Source organism: Hemiscyllium ocellatum, chromosome 8 (assembly GCF_020745735.1).
Source record: "Hemiscyllium ocellatum isolate sHemOce1 chromosome 8, sHemOce1.pat.X.cur, whole genome shotgun sequence".
Lineage (NCBI taxonomy): Eukaryota > Metazoa > Chordata > Chondrichthyes > Orectolobiformes > Hemiscylliidae > Hemiscyllium > Hemiscyllium ocellatum.
The window spans coordinates 23,584,525-23,607,641 of NC_083408.1; the positions used below are offsets into that span (position 1 = coordinate 23,584,525).

Genomic DNA, 23,117 nt, shown 5'->3' on the forward strand with positions numbered 1-23,117 from the left:
TGGGCTGTCCAGAGGCTGTGTAGTATGGTGTCATGGTCATGCCACTGGGCTTGCTAATACTTGGGGAACGCACGGTAGCTGGCAGAATTTGAATTTAATTAATAATAACATTAATTATTCATAACTTGTTTAAAAAAAAATCTTGATCACTCATGTCATCTGTGTAAGAACTGCAACTTTTTTTCGCTAGTCTGGGCTATTTGTGACCTACACTTGCAACAGCATGAGGGCACAACTGTTCTATGAAACATTTGGGTCATGAGCAATTAGGGATGGGCAGCAAACCCTGGTTTTGCTAACATCATGCACATCCTGTGAAAGGATATAGAATTATATACTACTGCATGAATTTTTTTTATACTGTAATTGCATATATGATTCTCACAATTTTTGATTGTTATTTTCAGCAAAACAAAGCCATCAAGAAGAATTAATCCTACTCCTGTCAGTGTAGAGCGGCTGCAGTCCAAACCGAAGATATGTTTCACCTCTATTCCTTTGAGCCAGCCATTATCCTCCACATTCTGTGTAGGAGCTGCTTCAGAGGCATTTGGGGCTGGACTGGAGGGATTTACTGCAGTTTCATCTCCCAGCAGCTTGCAGGAAGAGCGTGAGATGCTGAAAGTTGAAAGGTAATCCTGACATAAAAAGTAACCATTATGCATGCCAAGGTAACTCCTGTTTGTGTTTCTATTTCCCCATTTTTGCTCCACGTTGTTGCACTTTCTTCGAAATCATAGAATCTCCACAGTGTGGAAATGGGCTCTTTGGTCTATCAAGTCCACATTAACCCTCTGAAGAGCAACCGAACCAGACCCATTCCCCTACCCTATTACTCTACGTTCACTCATGACTAATACACCTAACCTACATGTCCCTGAACACTATGGGCAAATTAGAACGGCCAATTCACTTAACCTGAAGTAGAGAAGTAGTAGAGAAACCAATATTTCACAGAATGGAATCTGATCTGGATTTTGAAGTATACATACTGATTGACCTCAGCATATTTTTAAGGTATGCCCATGTTCAGTGCTTGTTTGCTAGAAGTAAAAAAATCACAACACAAGGTTATAGTTCAAAAGATTCATTTGGAAGTAGTAGCTTTTGGAGTGCTGCTCTTTCATCAGGTAGCTGTGGAGCAGGATCATAAGACACATAATTTGTAGCAAAAGATTACAGTGTCATGTAGCTGAAATGATATATTGAACAAACTTAGATTGCCGTTAAATCTTCTAGCACCACTTATAAAATATTACCTGTATTGACTACTTGCAGATTTAAAAATCAAGCAACACCAGAGCTGTAGTCCAACAGATTTCTTTGGAAGCACTAGCTTTTGGAGCGCTGCTCCTTCATCAGGTGGTTGTGGACCAGGACCATAAGACTCAGAATTTATATCAAAAGATTATGGTGTCCTGCAACTGAAATTATATGTTGAACAAACCTAAATTGCTGTCAAGTCTTTCATCTTTTAGAATGGTTTGCAGGTTTCAGTTCATTAATATGTAAATCCCAAAACTTCTTTTAAGTTACATTCCCGAGGTAACTTAGGTTTTGTAAAAACAGGTAATATTTCAGCTCAGATAATGCATTAAAGGTGTGAGGCTAGAGTCTGTCTGTATCCCAATCTTGAGTCAAACTGAATCTATTTCCAGAGTGGAATTTATAAAATATTACATGGATTGACTGTCTGCAGTTTGTCCTTTTTTGAGCAAAATAGATTGTATCTGCAAATATAATTCTGCAAATGCAAATTTATCCCATCGACCTGTATGTGTGTGCGCGTGCATAAGTGACAGTATGCGTCCACAAAAGAATGTGTGTTTGAGTGTGTGCATGCTTGCTAAAGTTTGCGTCTGATGGTGTATAAGCCTGAGAGATGGTGTATGCATCAGTGTGAGTGGGGTCTATGTGTGTGAGAGTGAGTGTATATGAGAGGGGCTGCATGAGTGTGTGGGCTTATGTGTCTGTTTGAGAGAGTGTAAAGTATAGTGGGGTCACCAGTAGTGTGACATGAACCCAAGCTCTCGTTTGAGGCCATCCTCATGAGTACCAAACTTGGCTATCAGCCTCTGCTCAGTCACTCTGCGCTGTTGGAGGATGGTCCAAGGCTGAATGTCCCTGACTGGGAGAGTACACTCTTGTCTGGCAATTGGTGCGCAATGTCCATTTATCTGCTGTTATAGAGTTTGCCTGATCTCGCCAATGTACCTTGCCTTGGGGCATCCTTGCCTGCGGCATATGAGATAGACAACCTTGGCCGAGTCACATGAGTACCTGCTGCATACATGGTGGGTGGTATCCCCCCATGTAATGGCAGTATCCATGTCGACACTGATATGTCTTGCAGTGGTTGCCATGACAGAGTTGTACAGCGTTGCAGTCGATGTTGTCCTGAAGACTGGGCAGTTTACTGCAAACAATGGTTTGTTTAAGGTTTGGCGGTTGTTTAAAAGTGAGAAGTGGAGGCGTGGGGCAGGTCTTGGTGAGGTGGTACTCATCGATAATGTGTCGCAGACTGCGAAGAACCTGGCATAGTTTATCTGCTCCTGAGAAGTACTGGATAATGAAGTACTGGGCAACCTATGGTTGCAACCCATGTCTGTTTCCTGAGGAGGTAATTGCAGTTTCTCGCTGTGGCACATTAGAACTGGTAATCGATGAATTGAGCATCATACCCTGCTCTTATGAGGGCATCCTTGAGCACCTTCAGCAGCCTGTCATGTTCTTCACTTGAACAGATCCTGTGTATGTATAGCCTTGGCATTACGGGCAGGCTGTTTTGATATGTTTAGGATGGAAGCTAGAGAAGTGTAGCATCATGAGGTTATCAATGGGTTTGCAGTAGAGTGAGGTACTGAGGTGTCCATCCTTGATGGAGTTGCGTGTATCCGAGAATGAGACAGATACTAAAATGTAGTCCATGTAAATCTGATGATGGGATGACACTTGTTGATGTCACTGTGTAGTTGATTCAGTGATTCCTTGCTGCGGGGCCAGAGGAAGAAAGTGTCGTTGATATGGGGTGACACGGTGGCACTGTGGTTAGCACCGCTGCCTCACAGTGCCAAAGACCTGGGTTCAATTCCCGACTTGGGCAACTGTCTGTGTGGAGTTTGTGCATTCTCCCCGTGTCTGCGTGGGTTTCCTCCAGGTGCTCCGGTTTCCTCCCACAGTCCAAAGATGTGCAGGTTAGGTGAATTGGCCATGCTAAATTGCCCGTAGTGTTAGGTGAAAGGGTAAATATAGGGGACTTGGCCTGGGTGGGTTGCTGTTCGGAGGGGCGGTGTGGGCTTGTTGGGCCAAAGGCCTGTTTCCACACATTAAGTAATCTGATCTTATCTAAATATATCTGGTGTATAGTGCTGATTGGTGGTCCTGTACAGTAAAGAAGTCTTGTTCAAACTTGTGCATGAAAATATTGGCATATTGGGGTGCAAATTTGGTCCCCGTGGCTGTTCCTTGTGTCTGGTTGAAGAACTGGTTATGAAAGGTAAAAATGTTGTAGTCGAGGATGAAATGAATGAGGTGTAGGATGGTGCTCGGAAATTGACAGTTGTTGTGTTGAGTACTGAGGGTGTTGCAGCAATGCCGTCATTGTGGAGGATGCTGGTGTCGAGTGCTGAAATGTCAATTGTGACGAGCAGTGTTCCGAGTTTGATTAGTCCGTAGGTGCTGCGTTTCTGGAAGAAATCTGTAGTTTTGCGACAGAAGCTGGGAATCCCCTGTGCAGTGGGTTTCAAGGTGCCCTCGACTTAGCCAGAGAGGTTCTCATACAGGGTCCCATTGGCTGACACAATGGGACATCCAGGTATGTTGGCTTTGTGTATGTTTGGAAGGTAGTAGAAGTCCCCGATGTGCATTCTCATCCCATGATAAATTCTATTTTGCTCAAAAGCATTCAATCTGCATGCTGTCAATCCACATAATATTTTATAAATTCCTGCTTTCAAAATAGAATCAGTCTGACTCAAGATTGGGATACAGACAGATTCTAATTCCATACCTTAATGCATTGTCTGAGATGAGGTGTTACTTTCTTTTTATGTAACCTTAAGTTTTACACTCTCAGCAGAGCAGGTAAGGGCTGTTTGGCAGTGGCTGTTTGAAGGCTCAGTGACGTTTGTTTTAACGGTTTAAATTTGGAAGTATTTTTTTAAAAAGCGCGGAGTAGACCCGGAAGCTGGTGTAATGCAAGCTTACCTGGGTAAGTTGTTTTCCTATACAGGCGCGCAGGAGAGGAACGCGAGGCACTACAGAGGTAGAGCCTCCCACCCGCCCTCCTCCTCTAACCTAATAATAAGACCCGTTGTGGTAAGAAGGTAAGTGCTGCATTTTGCTTTTTCTAGTGTTTAGACCTAGTTTTTTTTAAAGGTTACTTTTAGAGGGATGGCAGTGAAGGCAGTGCAATGTTCCTCTTGCAACATGTTTGAGGTGAGGGATGCCATGGTCGTCCCTGCTGATTACACTTGCAAGAAGTGCACCCATCTCCAGCTCCTCCAAGACCGTGTTAGGGAACTGGAGCTGGCGTTGGATGAACTTAGGATCATTCGGGAGGCAGAGGGGGTCATAGAACGGAACTTCAGGGAAGTAGTAACTCCAAAGATTGCAGACAGATGGGTGACCGTGAGGGGGACTGGGAGGAAGCAGCCAGAGCAGGGACCCCCTGCGGCCGTTCCCCTCAAGAACAAGTATACCGTTTTGGATACTTGTGGGGGGGGATGACTTACCAGGGGTAAGCAATGGGGTTCAGGTCTCTGGCATGGAGCCTATCTCTGTTGCTCAGAAGGGAAGGGTGGAGAAGAGCAGAGCAATAGTTATTGGAGACTCGATAGTTCGGGGCACAGGCGGTTTTGTGGGGGTGAGAGAGACTCACGTTTGGTATGTTGCCTCCCAGGTGCAAGGGTACATGACGTCTTTGATCGTGTTTTCCGGGTCCTTAAGGGGGAGGGGGAGCAGCCCGAAGTCATGGTCCACATTGGCACCAACGACATAGGTAGGAAGAGGGATGAGGATGTTAGGCAGGTTTTCAGGGAACTAGGTTGGAAGCTCAAGAGTTAGAACAAACAGAGTTGTTGTCTCTGGTTCGTTACCCGTGCCACGTGATAGAGAGTCGAGGAATAGGGAGAGAGAGCAGTTAAATGCGTGGCTACAAGGATGGTGCAGGAGGGAGGGATTCCAGTTTCTGGATAACTGGGGTTCTTTCTGGGGAAGTTGGGACCTCTATAAACAGGATGGTCTACACCTGAACCTGAGGGACACCAGTATCCTTGGGGGGAGGTTTGCTAGTGCTCTTTCGGGGGGTTTAAACTAACTCTGCAGGGGCGTGGGAACCTAGACTGTAGCTTTAGGGTGCAGGACCTGGAGTATAGGGAGGTTGGGAATGTGACATTAATCTCAAAGGAGGGTGCCTGTAAACAGGAAGGTGGCTTGAAGTGTGTATACTTCAATGCGAGAAATATACGAAATAAGGTAGGTGAACTTGCAGCGTGGGTTGGTACCTGGCAGTTCGATGTTGTGGCTATTACGGAGACGTGGATAGAACAGGACAGGATTGGTTGTTGCAGGTTCCAGGGTTTAAATGTTTTAGTAGGGTCAGAGGTGAGGGTAAAAGAGGGGGAGGTGTGGCATTGCTTGTCAAAGATAGTATTACAGCAGTGGAAAGGACGATGGATGAAGACTCGCCCTCTTGAGGTAGTTTGGGCTGAGGTTAGAAACAGGAAAGATGAGGTCACCCTGTTAGGAGTTTTCTACAGGCCTCCTAATAGACCTAGACACGTAGAAGAAAGGATTGCGAGGATGATTCGGGAGAAGAGTGAAAGTAATAGGGTGGTTGTTATGGGGGACTTTAACTTTCCAGATATTGACTGGGAAAGCTATAGCTCGAGTACGTTAGATGGCTTGGTGTTTATCCGATGTGTGCAGGAGGGTTTCATAGAACATAGAAAAATACAGTGCAGTACAGGCCCTTTGGCCCTCGATGTTGCGCCGACCGAAGCCTACCTAACCTACACTAGCCCAATAACCTCCATATGCTTATCCAATGCCCGCTTAAATGACCATAAAGAGGGAGAATCCACCACTGCTCCTGGCAGGGCATTCCATGAACTCACAACCCGCTGAGTAAAGAATGACACAATATGTGGACAGGCCAACAAGAGGTGAGGCCCTGCTGGATTTGGTTCTGGGTAACAAACCAGGCAAGGTGTTAGAATTGGAGGTAGGTGAGCACTTTAAGGGCAGTGACCACAATTCGGTGACTTTTACTCTAGTGATGGAGAGGGATAAGTGTGCACTACAGGGCAAGAGCTATAGCTGGGGGCAGGGAAATTATGCTGCGGTGAGGCATGACTTAGGATGGGTGGCTTGGAAAAGTAGGCTTCAAGGGAAGGGTGCAATCGACATGTGGAGCTTGTTCAAGGAACAACTACTGAGTGTCCTTGATAAGTATGTACCTCCCCAGGCAGGGAGGAAAGGGCCGTGTGAGGGAGCCGAGGTTTAATAGGAATTGGAAATCCTTGTTAAAGGGAAGAGGGTGGCTTATGTAAAGATGAGGCGTGAAGGTTCACTTGGGGCAATTGAGAGTTATAAGGTAGCCAGGAAGGATCTAAAGAGAGAGCTAAGAGCAGCAAGGAGGGGACATGAAAAGTCCTTGGTTGGTAGGATTAGGGAAAACCCAAAGGCTTTTATAGGTATGTCAGGAATAAAAACAATGACTAGGGTAGGAATAGGTCCAGCCAAGGATAGTAGTGGGAAGTTGCGTGTGGAGGCTGAAGAAATTGGGGAGACACTGAATGAATACTTTTCGTCAGTATTCACTCAGGAACAGGACATTGTTGCCGATGTGAATATTGAGTCACAATTAATTAGAATGGATGGCTTTGAGATATGTAGGGAAATTCTGGAAAGGGTGAATATAGATAAGTCCCCTGGGCCTGATGGCATTTATCCTAGGATTCTCTGGGAAGCAAGGGAGGAGATTGCAGAGCCATTGGCCTTGATTTTTATGTCCTCGTCTACAGGAATAGTGCCAGAAGACTGGAGGGTAGCAAATGTGGTTCCCTTGTTCAAGAAGGGGAGTAGGGATAACCCTAGTAACTATAGGCTGGTGAGTCTTACCTCTAGTCTTAGAGAGAATTGTAAGGGATAGGATTTATGAACATCTGGATAGGAATAATGTGATCAAGAATAGTCAGCATGGTTTTGTGAAGGGCACGTCGTGCCTCACAAACCTTATTGAATTCTTTGAGAAGGTGACTAAGGAGGTGGACGTGGGTAAAGCGGTAGATGTGTGTATATGGATTTTAGTAAGGCGTTTGATAAGGTTCCCCACGGTAGGCTACTGCAAAAACTACGGAGGTATGGTATTGAGGGAGAGTTGGAGGTTTGGATTAGGAATTGGCTGGCTGGAAGAAGACAGAGGGTAGTAGTTGATGGTAAAGGTTCATCTTGGAGTGCAGTTACTAGCGGTGTTCCGCAAGGATCTGTTTTGGGACCATTGCTGTTTGACATTTTTATAAATGACCTGGAGGAGGGGCTAGAAGGTTGGGTGAGTTAGTTTGTGGATGATACGAAAGTCGGTGGAGTTGTTGACAGCGAGGAAGGATGTGGCAGGTTACAGCAGGATATAGATAAGTTGCAGAGCTGGGCAGAAAGGTGGCAAATGGAGTTCAACGTAGGTAAGTGTGAAGTGATTCACTTTGGTAAGAGTAACAAGAAGATGGGTTACTGGGCTAATGGTCGGATACTTGGTAGTGTGGATGAGCAGAGGGATCTTGGTGTCCATGTACACAGATCTCTGAAAGTTGCCACCCAGGTAAATAGTGCTGTGAAGAAGGCATATGGCGTACTGGCTTTTATTGGTAGAGGAATTGAGTTCCGGAGTCCTGAGGTCATGTTGCAGTTGTATAAGACTCTGGTGCGGCCGCATCTGGAGTATTGTGTGCAGTTTTGGTCGCCATACTATAGGAAGGATGTGGAGGCACTGGAATGGGTGCAAAGGAGGTTTACCAGGATGTTGCCTGGCATGGTATGAAGATCGTATGAGGAAAGGCTGAGGCACTTGGGGATGTTTTCATTGGAGAAAAGAAGGTTTAGGGGTGACTTGATAGAGGTGTACAAGATGATTAGGGGTTTAGATAGGGTTGACCTTGAAAACCTTTTTCCATGTATGGAGTCAGATATTACGAGGGGGCATAGCTTTAAATTAAGGGATGGTAGGTATAGGACTGATGTTAGGGGTAGATTCTTTACTCAGCGAGTCGTGAGTTCATGGAATGCCCTGCCAGTAACAGTGGTGGACTCTCCCTCTTTATGGGCATTTAAATGGGCATTGTATAGGCATATGGAGGAAACTGGGCTAGTGTAGGTTAGGTAGGCTTGGGTCGGCGCAACATTGAGGGCCAAAGGGCCTGTACTGCGCTGTATTTTTCTATGTTATATGTTCTATGTTCTATTATCTCGAGAGTGTAACTTCAAAGCAATTCTGGGATTTATGTATTAATGAACTGAAACCTGGAACCCAGTCTAAAAGATGAAAGACTCAACAGCAATCTAGGTTTGTTCAATATATTGTTTAAGGTACATGACACTTTAATTTTCTGCTGTAAATTCTGAGTATTATGATCCTGGTGAAGGAGCAGCGCTCTGAAAGCTCGTACTGCCAAATAAACCTGTTGGATTATAGCCTAGTATTGTGTGATTTTTAACTTTGTCCACCCCAGTCCAACAATGGCACCTCCACACCATGTTTCCTAGAAGTAATTAGGGTTGGACAGTACTTTTCTGTAAACTACTTCTTTACTTTTTATATGCATCAATGTTGCAATACAAAAGTATGGGATGAGATGTAGATCCCTTGTGCAATATGAGAGATTCTAGTTTCAGAATAATGTCACAATGCACTCCCGTTTGAGAAAACGAGCAAGGAACCTGAGGCCCAGGCTAAATAGTTGCTAAACATCACAACTGTGGATTCAGATACTGCAGTAATTTCGAGGGTTAAACCATGAGGTCAATTTGTTTCAACCTGACGTTTATTTTCTTGAATATAGAAGTATTCACTAATCTGTATTGGTGCAGTTCCAAGAAGACTCAAGAAGTGCAACATACTCCATGGCAGAGCAGCTTGCTTATTTGACATCTATCCATTACCTTAATCAGTCACTCCATCTGTACCTGCCCCCTATGCATACCATTTCGAGGTGGACTTCCATACCTCTCCAAGCTGCCTTTAGCAGACCCTCCCAAATCCATGACCTCTGCCATGTAGAATAACAGGGGCAGTAGGAGCATGAGAAAATCGCTGCCTATATGTTCTCCTCCAATAAGGCAACAAACTATCCTGTCACGATTTCATTTATTCAATGTTCTGGATTAAAATAAGTAAATTGCTTCTTACCAACTGCACTGCAAGTGGATTTATGCAACATGAACTGTGGCAGCTCACCACCACCTCAAGGGCAATTAAAAATTGACTCTTAACGCTGAACCTGACCATGAAGCGCTCATTCTGTGAATTAAATAAAAATAAATGAAGAAATTGTACCATTGAAGAATTCTGTAAGATGTGAAAAATTTATTCAACTTAGGCAGTGAGAGTGCAGGGCATTTGGGTAGAATGTTGAATAGATGTTCATAGTCTTAAAATTGAAACTGAAGATGGTGGAATTGAAATAGAAGATACTTTTTAACTCTCGGTAGTAGAAGTCTGGGGCTCTTTAGTGAAAATGTATGGATGCTGACAGACAATTGGATTTTTCAAGAGTCATACTGGAACCTTTGATGAGTAAAGGTATCACGGAACATAGAGCAAAGGTATACAAATGGAGTGAAGGTGCCACCAACTAATTGGTGAAACAGGTTTGATGGGCTGAATAGCTTATTCTGGTGATTCTGATGAAGTATATGTTTTTACAGTGTCAAGGTTAGAAGACAGACTATTAACTTCACAATTTGACTTATTTTTTGACCACTTTGTTGGCACACAAAGCTGTTTTAGTTCCAAGAACCTGAATAGTTAAAACTTGTACACTACATATGGCATAAATACTTTTAGTACAAAAGGTCTTCCACCTTGGAAAAAAGGTTTCTCATCTACTCATTTTTGATTAAGGGAGTAGATGAAAGTCTGAAAACTAATACCAGGTTTTGAATTTATTCTTTCAACACACAGTGCAGATTTATTTATAGTTGTTTGTAGTGCAGAACTTGAGTATTGTTGAAGAAATGGAATATTTTGTTGGAAACTTTTCATCAGGGGGGTTTGAAAGAATGTTAATGCAAAGGGAAAACAATCTTTGCACTGCAAAACAGGAGGGTGCTGTTTGGTTGGCAGTTGTTGGTAGTGTTATTATCATGGAGAATATACCAGTTAGTGGCTGACCGTTAAGTTTTTTTAAAATTGAAAACAGGTTTGTTGACTCTGGTCAAGGCATTGCCCTGAGAAATGAACCAGAGAATATCTTTTACCTATTTTGTTGAGTTGAACTATAGGTGTGTACATGTTCTTTCAATAAAAAAGCAGTACTTTGTATTAATATATATAGCTTTTAGTACAAGCAAATGTGCCACACAGCAAGCACTATCTTAACTTGTTTGTCAATGTAATTCTTTGCACATTTAAGATTATTTTCAAATGTCCACTTGTGGAATTGCACCTAATATTGGCTACTGTTGTGAGTTTGCAAGCCTGGGATGGTTGGGTATAGTCAGTACCTTGTGAATAGCTGAAGGGATACGCTGTTGGATGTGATCTGCTAGTCTATGGGATGTAATTCATAGCATTATGCCAAAAATGATATTTATATTATTAATTTGTGTGATATACAGATCATCTTTCAGACTTGACAAAAGTTTTCTGTTAGTGGTGAGCACCATTTGTGTTGTGACTGCATTGTAACAGCATGAAACAACTTGCTTCACTGGTTTCTCAAATGTTTGAGATACCTTACCTTTACTGGATGCCTTTGTCTTAACAAGCAGAGCATCCCTGTGGCAGTGTGCAATAAGAAAGATAGTGATGGTAGTCAATCAACCCGTAATTGTGAAACTCAACATACAGTATTCAAATTTGGTTGTGGTGACCTGATTTGACATCTTTTTCTAAATAATTACTCGTGCAAAGAATTACATTGACAATCAGTTTAAGATGTGAAAAGCGCTGGAAAAGCACAGCAGGTCAGGCAGCATCCAAGGAACAGGAGATTCGACGTTTCGGGCATAAGCCCTTCTTCAGGAGTCAGCAGTATGATACATTTATGTATACTGAAACCTCCATATATTAATACACAAGCTTTGCAGAGAAAGCAGTTGCAACTCAACAAAACAGATGATAGCTGTTCTGTGCTTTATTTATTAGAGCTTTGACCAATCAGAACCAACCTACTTGGTTTAATTTCAAATAAAGCTTGTCTTGTTAGCTGTCTGATGCCATCAAATTGTTTTGTTCTCCATGTAATATCTCTACCAACCAAAGTCCACCTGCCAATCAATCAGCACTCTCCCCTCATATATATGTATTTTCTGCTTTGTCTGCGGAGTGTAAGATGAAAATGCATCAATTATTTTTTTATGAAATAATATCGTTACTTATTGGATGGTCACCTTATGACGTGCACTGGGCTGCTTTTCCATTTAAATAAAACATGTTGATGCTACAAACTGGAATTATGGAACTATATAGCACAGGAGGATGAAGTTTAGCACAAAAGTCAAACTAATTAATGCTGTGGATTTTTCTAAGTATATATCCATTGTCTTCCGAAGATTAATTCAGAAGCTGCTTCCAATGCTGTTTTAGGCAAGATTTTTGGGTTACAGGTTGCTGCATAAAGCATTTCCCCTTTCCCTCACCCTCCCTGCCTTTGCAGTTCCTCCACCCATCATCTGAAATTCACATTTGCTCTGTTGCAAATTTTTCTTCAACTATTTTTAAGACAATTCTTTAAATTGCCAGTTTTGTTCTATTTGGAACAAATATGTAAAAGTGCAAGATAATCTAATCCCCACAGGACTAAATAAATCACAAAATTGTTATGGTGCAAAAGAAGGCTATTCACTTCATCTTACCTGCACTGTCTTTCTGATCATTTTGATTTAGTGGTAATCTCTTGCCTTTTATGCCTTTTTGAATCTCTGAACTCAACCTACCTCCACTATACACCCAGGCAGTACATTCCAACCCCCTGTTTTTAAGAAATAAGACAATGCATGTGCTCCTTTTGCAAAATTCTTTAAAACTGTGCAGCCAGTTCTCAACCTTTCTATAAGTGGAACAGTTTCTTTCTATATGCTCTGCTGAGACCCCTCATGATTTGAAAACTTCCCATAGCCTTCCCTTCTCCAAGGAAAGTAAATTGGAGATGTTGGGACTGAAACTCCTCATGGCTGGAACTATTTTTATAAACTCCTTCTGCACCATTTCCAATCATAAAGCATTGTGCCAGAACTCGACAAAATACTTAAGGTGAGGTCTGACCAAAACTTCCTCCGGCCTGAAAAATATATTCAAACTATTACTGTCTGTTTCCTAATTCCAAAGCCTCAGTAAATTTTATGTCCACATTGCTGCTGTCCTTTTGTTCTGTAACTTTCCTTTCAATACAAGTCATCTTGTATTGAATACATTATGAAAGCTCATGTAAACCATATCAGCAGCTTTGTCTTTGTCAGCCCTCTATGTTTCCAATGGAAAACATGCTAACAAGTTAGTTAGTTAGACATTATTTCTCCTTAAAACTTCCATGCTGACTCTCCTGAGTTAACCCATATTTTATTCTTGTAACTATTAATTTTATTTCAAGTGTTTTTAAAAGGTTTCCCATGGCCAAAGGTAAATAGAATGTAATTATTAAAACAATATTTGCAACTTCTTTGAACAATTACATAATATCTGCAGTTCTCAAGTCTTCTGGTATCACCCTTGAATCCAGTGAAAATTGAAGGATCATGGCCTGTGTTTCTACAGTTTCCACACACATATCCTTCAATACCATTGAGTGCACCTCATTACCTTATCTTAATCAATTTTCAGTCATTTTAGTGATTGTGCTTCCTCCTCTGTCACCATTGCCTGTAATATTTGCCTAGAAAGGAAAGGCAGATGCAAAATAGTCATTAAACACCTCAAAGCCTTTTGCTTCTATCAATCATTTTTTTGGTCCCTAATTGACTCCACAGTCACCTTTACTAATGTGCTTCTAGAAGACTTTGAGATTTTCCTTAATAGCTGGCAACTTTTTTTTCATAATCACTCTTTGCTTCTCTTATTTGCTTTCTCACCGCTCTTTTCTAACTTCTGTAATCAGCTTGGTTCTCAGTTGCATTTTCTACTTGATGTCGATCAAAATCACATTCTTTAACTTAATTTCTGCCTTTTGTCATTCTGGGAGCTGTTGATCTATTTGTCCAATCTTTTGTTTTTGAGGGAATATACTTTAACTATGCCTGAGTGATTTCTTCTTTGGAGGTTGTCCATTGTTCAGCTGCTGTTTTTCTGTCAGCTTTTGGTTCTAGTCTAACTAGCCCATCCATATTCTTGCTCTGTTGGAATTGCTTTCTGCCAGTTGATGGTTTGTACTCTGGCTTAACTATTATCATTTCACTGTCACCCTGAATCTTATGATACAATAGTCACTGTTCCCTAAATGATTTCCCTCTGTCACTGGATCTCATGCCCAAAAGAACCAGGACTATCAGTGCTTCCTTTCTTGGGCTGAGCATATACTGATGTCAGAAGATCTCCTGCACACAACATAGGAACATTTGCCCTTCGCTGTCCCTACACTAACTATCCCAGTCTATATATGGGTAATTAAAGTCTCCCATTGTAACTACTCAGTGATGTACTTCTTCATAAAGAGGTGAAAACAAGACAAAGTTAAGTTCCATAAATCTTTTAATTCCACTTCGTTTTATGAAATCAGGCTCTTTTCCCAGTGTTTCTCAGTGTCCTATCTTTAAAACTATTAAATCCATTGGCAGTGGTGTCGGGGCTTTTTTTTGGTATCTCTTTTCATGGATAGGGTAAGTAGACAAGGTCTTTTTCCTTGGGTGGGGAAGTCCAGAACTAGAGGACATGGATTTAGGGTGTGTGAGAAACATTTAAAAGGGACCTAAGGGGCAACATTTTCACACAGAGAATGGTGCGTGTATGGAATGCGTTGCCAGAGGAAGTGATGGATGCTGGTACATTTACAACACTTAAAAGGCATCTGGATGGGTATAAGAATAGGAAAGGTTGAGAGGAATATGGGCCAAATGCTGGGAAATAGGACTGGATTGGGTTACAATATCTGGTTGGTATGGACGAGTTGGACTGAAGGATTTGTTTCCATACTATACATCTCTATGACTGAGTAGAATAATGTGCACTAGATTGCTCTGTTCACTTATATTACTTTATAATTGCCTGACTTTCTAAGTTCTCTCTATGTATACTTTTCTGTTTGTGAATTCTTGAATTTGAAATCAATGACTGTAAAGAAATAGAAGTAGTTTATCTGCATTTATCAGAATTTCTGGCAGGTGATGCAATCAATCAGATAGCTAACAATATTAGAAGGAAATAAACTGACTTTTTCCTGCAAAGTCATTACGATAATTTGAGTGCCAATGATAGTCTGCAAATTCACCTTTTAGAAAAATAGCTCAAGGGAAAATAGAAGTTCTAATAAAAAATAGGTTAATGGCTTCTCACAAGTAAATTAACAACTTACAAAAAAATGAGTTTATTTGTATTTTTATATTTGTCCTTTCCAACTCTTCTGTATTGAGTTTCTATGCAGTGCAGAAGCCATTCAGCCATCTACTTAGACTCCTAATTTTAGTTACAGAGAATTGTTGGCACAGTCCTGCGAGTCATCGATTTCAAATTCAAGAATTCACAAACAGAAAAGCATACATAGAGACAACTTAGATAGTCAGGTAATTATAAAGTAATGTAAGTGAAATAAAGCAATCTAGTGCACATTATTCTACTCAGAGTCATAGAGATGTACAGCATGGAAACAAATCCTTCAGTCCAGCCCGCCCATACCAACCAGATATTGTAACCCAATCTAGTCCTGCGAGTTCTGTCCAATCTTTGAGTTGATAAGTGGCTCATGATAATGGAATATTGTGATGAGAAGGTTGAAATAAAAGATGAAATGAAATAATCTGCCACTTATCTAATAGTGTATAAGTAACAAGTTTTACTTCGAGAGATTCTTTGGACATGTGACTCCAAACATTTTTGTTATTTAACTACCATTTTACTTTTCATGCTAGAGTTTTAAATTTTTAATTAATAACATGCTGAATTGCACATGGAAAATTGAAGGAAATCAGAAGTGTGTATGTAGCCATTTTCTCCATTGCCTAGAGGCTTTTACATTAACAATTATTTTCATATATTTTGTTTTCAAATGAAATAGATCCAAGTTGCTTCAGCAGTCAGTGGTCTTGGACTCAATCCTGCCTACTAAATGCCAGTATGGAAGATCTTTCAGTACATCCTCAGACAGTATTGCTGTATGTGCTGACATAAGCAAAGTTTCTCATAGAAGCCAGTTAGATATCTTGGCTCAGCTATACTCTGCTTGTATTTCTGGTAAGTGAATACATTTAACGTAATGGGTAAAAGAACCTAGAAGAAAGCTGAGGCTTTTTTTTTAATGCAACGAGTTCTGATATTAAATGCACTGTTTGAGTGGATGGTGAAATCAGATTAAACAGAAATACTTACTTCTGTGTACTTAGACATATGCACATGAAAAGGAAATTTTCAGGGCAATGAGGTATCTGGGATTAATTGGATAACTTACTCAATAAATGCCATAATGTGAATGGCCTTCTGTGATATGAAGATCTGATTCCTATGCTAAAACCTCAGATTTAAGGTAATCTGAGCTGTGCCAATTTAATGCATTTGAAATTTGCTAGCACGTATGTATTTTATGGTGAAATAGTGTCTTATTTGACAGAAGAATATTCTGATTCCTGTCAGATAAAAAAATTCAGGACATAGGACTAGTTTATGATGCATTTAAAATACCTGGGAAACCACTACATGAAGGGCTATTTACAGTAGATTGTCTAGGAAAAATGTGCATAACTTATTTAAGTTTCCCCAGTGCAGTTACTCAGGTTGGGTTCTCAACAAGGGAGTTTGTCAGAGGACAATGTCAGCGAGATGAAGCAAATCAAAATTAAAGCCATTTTCCTCCTCAGTGTGTTATTTTCTTTCCTTTTCTTTCAACAAACTGGTTCTTAGAGATGTTTTCTTACGTCCAGTTTTAAGATTATTACTAATTGGCAGATTAGTTGTCTCATAGCTAACGTTTATGCTCAGGATTCAAGTCCAAGAATATAATGATCCCAGGACTGGACGGTCTCAAATTAATTGGTCATTTCCATAAGTAGTTCTCAGTACTTTGCATGGGGTCCACTCTGGTAGCTCTGTTAGATGGGACAAAATATTAATGCAGCCACATGGCTCTTTGGCAACCACGTGACTTCTTAACCAAGTTTGAAGAGGCCCATGATGCAGGTTGCCAGAGGGCTGCTTGGAAAAGGGCTGTGAAACTCAGATTTCAGCAACTAAAGTATGTTCTTCTAATTTTAGGAAATTTGGTGCCAAATATTTTTCTGGAGCTATTCTTTATACTGCAGTTGTTGACGTCCAGGGGTGGTACATCAACAGATGATCTGGAAGACAAGGTGGAATATTCTACTGAGATGAAAGGTAAGGGTGATCCTTTCTTTTTTGACCCACGTGGGTTACCTTTTTGTCTTCTACCATTCTCCCTACCTCCTTCCCCTCATCATTTTCCTGTCAACGATGGCAGAAAAGGTGACATCATGGAGGAGAACAGACAGAGCAGGTCCCACATGGAGGACTAATAGCAATGGTAAGAGGTTGTGCATTCCACGGAGATTTAGCATTCTTTAGAGGCAACACCTAATTTCCTCATTAACTGAGTTTAAGATGATTAGTATGTTCTTCAGTCTGTAGAAGTGGCACTCTTTGGTAATGTGCAGCATTGCTTGAGTCTCAAGGGTGGAGCAACAGGGTGGTGGTGATGGGAGATTTTAATTGTCCCAATCTTAACTGGGATTCACTTAGTGTCAGAGGTCTGGATGGATCAGAATTTGTAAGGAGCATTCAGGAGGATTTTGTAGAGTAGTATGTAAAATAATCCAAGTCGGTAAGGAGCCATACTGGACTTTGAACCACCATAATGAGCCAGGTGGTTGAAATTTCAGTAGGGGATTACTTTGAGAATAGTAACCACAATTCTATCAGTTTTAGAATACTCATTGACAAAAAAACGAGAGTGGTCCTAAAGGAAGAGTACTAAACTGGGGGAAGGCCAACTATAGCAAAATTTGGCAGGAGCTGGGGAATGTGGATTGGGAGCAGCTGTTTGAGGGTAAATCCACATTTGATATGTTGAAGGCTTTTAAAGAGCTTCCTGATGAAGGGCTTATGCCCGAACCGTCGAATTTCCTATTCCTTGGATGCTGCCTAACCTGCTGTGCTTTAACCAGCAACACATTTTTGGCTTTTAAAGAGAGGTTGATTAGAGTACAGGACAGACATATCCCTGTGAAAATGTGGTATAGAAATGGCAAGATTAGGGGACCATGGATGGTGGATAAAGTTGTGAGACTAGCTAAGAGGAAAAGCGAAGCATACATAAGGTCTAGGCGACTGAAAACAGATGATGCTTTAGAAGAATATCGGGAAAGTAGGCTAATCTGAAACAAGGAATTAAGAGGGCGAAAAGGGCTCATGAAATATCTTTTAGCAAACAGGGTTAAGGAAAATCCCGAAGCCTTTTATTTGTACATAAGGAGCAAAAAAAGTAACTTGAGAAAGTAACTCAAGGACCAAGGTGGAAAGTTATATGTGGAGTCAGAAAAAATGGTGAGATTCTTAATGAGTACTTTGTGTCGATATTCACCGAGGAGAGGGTCATAACAGACATTCAGGTTAAAATAGGTGCTTGATTACTCTGGGTCAAGTCAGCATAAGGAGAGAGAAAGTGTTGGGTATTCTAAAAGGCATTAAGGTGGACAAGTCTCCAGGTCCTGAGGGGATCTATCCCAGGTTACTGAGGTACGCAAGAGACGAAATAGCAAGGGCCTCAACAGATATCTTTGCAGCATCCTTGAACACAGGTGAGGTCCTGGAGGACTGGAGAATTGCTGATGTTATCCCCTTGTTTAAGTAGAGTAGCAAGGATAATTCAGGTAATTATGGACCGATAAGCCTAATGTGTCAGTGTTAGGGAAGCTGCTGAAGAAGGTACTGAAGCATAGAATCTATTCCCATTTGGAAGAAAATGGGCTTATCAGGTAACATGGTTTTTTGCAGGGAAAGTTGTGACATGCCAACTTAATAGAATTCTTTAAGGAAGTGACAAAGTTGATTGATGAGGGAAGGGCTGTAGATGTCATATTCATGGACTTCAGCAAGACATTTGTTAAGGTTCCCCATGGTAGGCTGACGGAGAAAGTGAAAGCGCATGGTGTCCAGGGTGTACTAGCTGGATGGATAGAGAACTGGCTGAGTAACAAGAGACAGAGTAGTAGTGGAAGGGAGTTTCTCAAAATGGAGACCTGTGATTCACAGGTTCCCCAGGGACCCATGCCGGGACCACTGTTGTTTGTGATGTACATAAATGATCTGGAGGAAGGTATAGGTGGCCTGATTAGCAAGTTTGTAGATGACATTAAGATTGGTGAAGTAGCAGATAGTAAAGGAAACTGTCAGAGAATACAGCAGAATATAGATAGGTTAGAGAGTTGGTGGAGAAATAGCAGATGGAGTTCAATCTGAGCAAAGTGAGGTGATGCAGTTTGGAAGATCCAATTCAAGAGCGAACTATACGGTAAATGGAAAAGCCCTAAGGAAAATTGATGTACAGAGAGATCTGGGTGTTTAAATTCTTTGTTCCCTGAAGGTGGCAATGCAGGTCGATAGCCTGGTCAAGAAGGCATTCAGCACGCTTTCCTTCATCGGACAGGGTATTGAGTCAAGAGTTGGCAGTTCATGTTACAGTTGTATAGGACATTGGTTCGGCCACATTTGGAATACCATTTGCAGTTGTGGTCGTCACGTTTCCAGAAGGATGTGAATGCTTCGGAGAGGATGCAAAGGAGGTTCATCAGAATGTTGCCTGGTATGGAGGGCGCTAGCTATGAAGAGAGTTTGAGTAGAATAGGATTGTTTTCATTCGAAAGACAGAGGTTGATTGAGGTCTACAAAATCATCAGAGGTATAGACGGGGTGGATAGTAAGAAGCGTTTTCGCAGAGTGGGGGATTCAATTACATGGAGTCACAAGTTCATGGTGAGGGGGGGAAATCTTTCAGGGAAATAAGTGTGGAAAGTTCTTTATGCAGAGCATGGTGGTGCCTGGAATGTGTTGCCAACAGAGATGCTATAGGCGAACATGATAGCATCATTTAAGATGTATCTGGATAAATACATGAATGGGCAGGGGGGCAGAGGGATCCAGATCCTTAGAAAATAGGGCATCAGTTTTCAGATAGAGGATCTGGATCAGTGCAGGCTTGGAGGGCAAAAGGGCCTGTTCCTGTGCTGTAATTTTCTTTGTACTTGGAAATAGCAGGGGCATTAGCAAATGTTTCGATTCTACAGGAGAGGTCTTCCAGTTACACATCCAATTTGACACTGTTATTCAAGAAGGGAGGCAGAGATAAAGCAGGAAATCTAACCTCAGTTGTAGGGAGACTATTGGAAGCAATTCTAAGGAACAGAATACATCTGCACTTGGAAATGCAGGGATTATTCAACAATCATTCCTGACCAAATTTGAATTTTTCAAAGCGATAACCAGATATGTAGATGAGGGCAATGCATTTGTCATAATCTACTTGGACTTCACCAAGGTTTTTGATAAGGTCCCACTTGGGGGACTAATAGCAATAGTATGAGGCTGTGCATTCCAAGGAAATTTAGCAAATTGGCTAAGTGGCAAGAAGCAGACCATGATTGTTATGGTGTATTTTTCTGATTGGAAGCCTGTGTTCAGTAGGATTCTGCAGGAGTCAGTGTTGGGACATTTACTGTTTTAGATGTCTACATAAATGATTTAGACTTGAATGTAGGAGAGTTGATCAGCAATTCTTGGGTGATAGGTAATGATAGATTGGATAGTTTTAGATTACAGGAGGATATAGATGGGCTGATCAGTGGTAAATGGAGTTCAATCTGGATAAACATGCGGTGATGAACTTGGGCAGGACAGACAATGCAAGGCAATGCTTGAACTGTTGGACCCTGAGTAACACCTAGGATCAGAGGTATGTATGTCCAGTGGTTCCTTAAGGTAGTGGGGCAGATAAATAAAATAGTTAAGAATGTATTAGCATACTTGGCTTTATTAGCTCAGGTTTAAAATCAGGGAGGTGACGCTGGAACTGTAGGATAAATGTTGGATAAACCACAACAATAATGTGTGCTGGTCTGAATCCCCATTATAGGAGGGAAGTGATTGTCAAGGGGAGGGTGCAGAAGAGATTTACCAAGATGCTGAATGGGCTGGAGAGTTTCAGTTATGAAGAGAAACTGAGCAGACTGGGGTTGTTTTGCTTGGGATAGAGAAGACTGTTGGGGGACATGATTGAGAGGAAACTTACAAGTGATGTTAAGGAAAAGCTTTTTCATCCAGAGGGTCATGGTCCAAGTGGTGGAATTTGGGATTAAAATGGTTAGGTGATTGTTTCTGACCAACACAGATTTGATAGGCCTGTGGGCCTTTTTCTAAGCTATAGACCTCTGTGACTTGCATTCAGGCTCAGTGGTCAAATTTCTAAGATTGCGGTGCAAGTAATATCAGCAGTGTTTGGAATCTGGGCACATCTGCTCCAGATAGGTAATTTCCATGGTTCTTTGGTTACCTTTTCTGTCGTCTTCCTTTCTTCCTCTTTCCCTCCCTCTCTCTCCTCATTTTCCCATTATCGATGGCAGAAAAAGTGACATCAAGGAGGAGGGCAGCCAGAGCAGGACTTTTGGCAAGGCAATGGCCTGGCAGCAGAGCCAAGGACTCCTGATGGTGGTAGGCATGGAGCAGGGATGCCTGGTTATTGGAGTGGCAGCTGCAGCAGCTCCTGGTTGTGGTAGACCTGGAACCGGAGTCTCCTGGTTATTGGTGAGGTGATGACAGCAGTGGAGCGAGAACAACTGTGGGTCCAGCATGGCATCTAGCATCAGCGACCTGTTGGCAAGATGGGCCCAGCAATGAAGAGATGCTGCAGAGAGTGGCAACTCTGGCATTGGTGGGTCTGGCTGAGGGGTGGCAGCGAGCTCTCAATGATCAGCCGGCTCTTTTTAAACTGTTCAAAATGGCGTTGATTGTGGCAACAGTTTAATATTATAGTTGTATTTCACTGTGTCATTTGTTGTGGAGTACAGTAACAATAAGTCATCATTCATCAAGTTGGCTGCACTGGGTTCCTGTATTGTCTTGAACCTACTTTCGGAATCGCAGGCAATGGCCAGTGGGATACTGTAGGGATCAGTGCTGGGACCACAGCTTTTTACAATATATATTAATGATATAGAAGATGATATTAGTAATAACATTAGCAAATTTGCTGATGATACTGAACTGAGTGGCAGGGTGAAATGTGAGAAGGATGCTAGGAGATTACAGGGTGACCTGGACAGGTTAGGTGAATGGTCAGATGCATGGCAGATGCAGTTTAATGTGGATAATTGTATGGCTATCCACTTTGGTGGCAAGAACAGGAAGGCAGATTACTACCTAAATGGAATCAGTTTAGGTAAAGGGGCAGTACAAAGAGATCTGGGTGTTCTTGTACACCAGTCAATGAAGGCAAGCATGCAGGTACAGCAGGTGGTGATGAAGGCTAATAGCATGCTGGCCTTCATGACAAGAGGGATTGAGTATAGAAGCAAAGAGGTTCTTCTGCAGCTGTACAGGGCCCTGGTGAGACCATACCTGGAGTATTGTGTGCAGTTCTGGTCTCCAAATTTGAGGAAAGACATTCTGGCTATTGAGGGAGTGCAGCGTAGGTTCATGAGGTCAATTCCTGGAATGGCGGGACTACCTTACGCTGAAAGACTGGAGCGACTGGGCTTTGTATATCCTTGAGTTAGAAGACTGAGAGGTAATCTGATTGAGACATACAAGATTGTTAAAGGATTAGACTCTGGAGGCAGGAAACATGTTTCCACTGGTGGGTGAGTGCTGAACCAGAGGACACAGCTTAAAAATACAGGGTAGACCATTTAGGACAGAGATGAGGAGAAACGTCTTCACCCAGAGAGTGGTGGCTGTGTGGAATGCTCTGCCCCAGAGGGCAGTGGAGGCCCAGTCTCTGGATTCATTTAAGGATAGTGGAATCAAGGGTTATGGAGATAAGGCAGGAACAGGATACTGATTAAGGATGATCAGTCATGATCTTATTGAATGATAGTGCAGGCTTGAAGGGCAGAATGGCCTACTCCTGCACCTATTGTCTACTGCTGTGGTAGTTCAAAGCATGCACTTAGCATTTGGGGTTTGTTGCAAGGAATTTATTAGTGACTTCCCATGTTTCCAATTCCTTGGCCAAAGATCTTGCTCAGTAACTTTTGTTCATTGGGTCCTAAGATGGAGGGTGGTCAGTATTTGGGTAAGTGAGGTCTCACATGAGTGATTTCAACCAGCTTATGAGTTTTCATCAGTTGGTAAATCTGTGGAGGGAAGTGATGTTTGTGAGGACAGGAACGCAAGGCTGGAATTGGAGCAGAGGTTATTGTCGAGTAGTCAGCAAGATGTTTGTGAGATGATCTTTGCTAGACAGGTACACAGTGCACAGTATGATAGAACAAGTGCTGAGGTCCAGATTCTTGTGGCACAGCATCGCATGCAGATTGAGCAAGTTTTGCCAGTAGACTGTTTGTTTCTGGTTTGATCTTTGCCGCATTTTTATTCTTTCTGGAAAGATAAATCTAAAGTGTATCTCGAATTCATCCCAAGTATGTTAGAAACAAAAACAAAAATTGCTGGAGAAACCTGGCAGGTCAGGCAGCATCTGTGAAGAGAAAACAGTGTCACTATTTCAAGTCCTCTTCAGAATTCTGTATGTTGGGTT

General features: G+C 41.9%; 1 protein-coding gene across 1 annotated transcript in view; it reads left to right on the plus strand.

Annotated features, from left to right (window-relative positions):
• The window catches only part of cdan1 (codanin 1), a 127,924-nt gene that overhangs the window by 15,245 nt on the left and 89,562 nt on the right, over positions 1-23,117 (plus strand). The window contains exons 3-5 of the mRNA XM_060828285.1: positions 408-632; positions 15,420-15,595; positions 16,610-16,729. Of these exons, the coding sequence (XP_060684268.1) occupies positions 408-632; positions 15,420-15,595; positions 16,610-16,729 (521 nt within the window). The remainder of the gene's footprint in view (positions 1-407; positions 633-15,419; positions 15,596-16,609; positions 16,730-23,117) is intronic.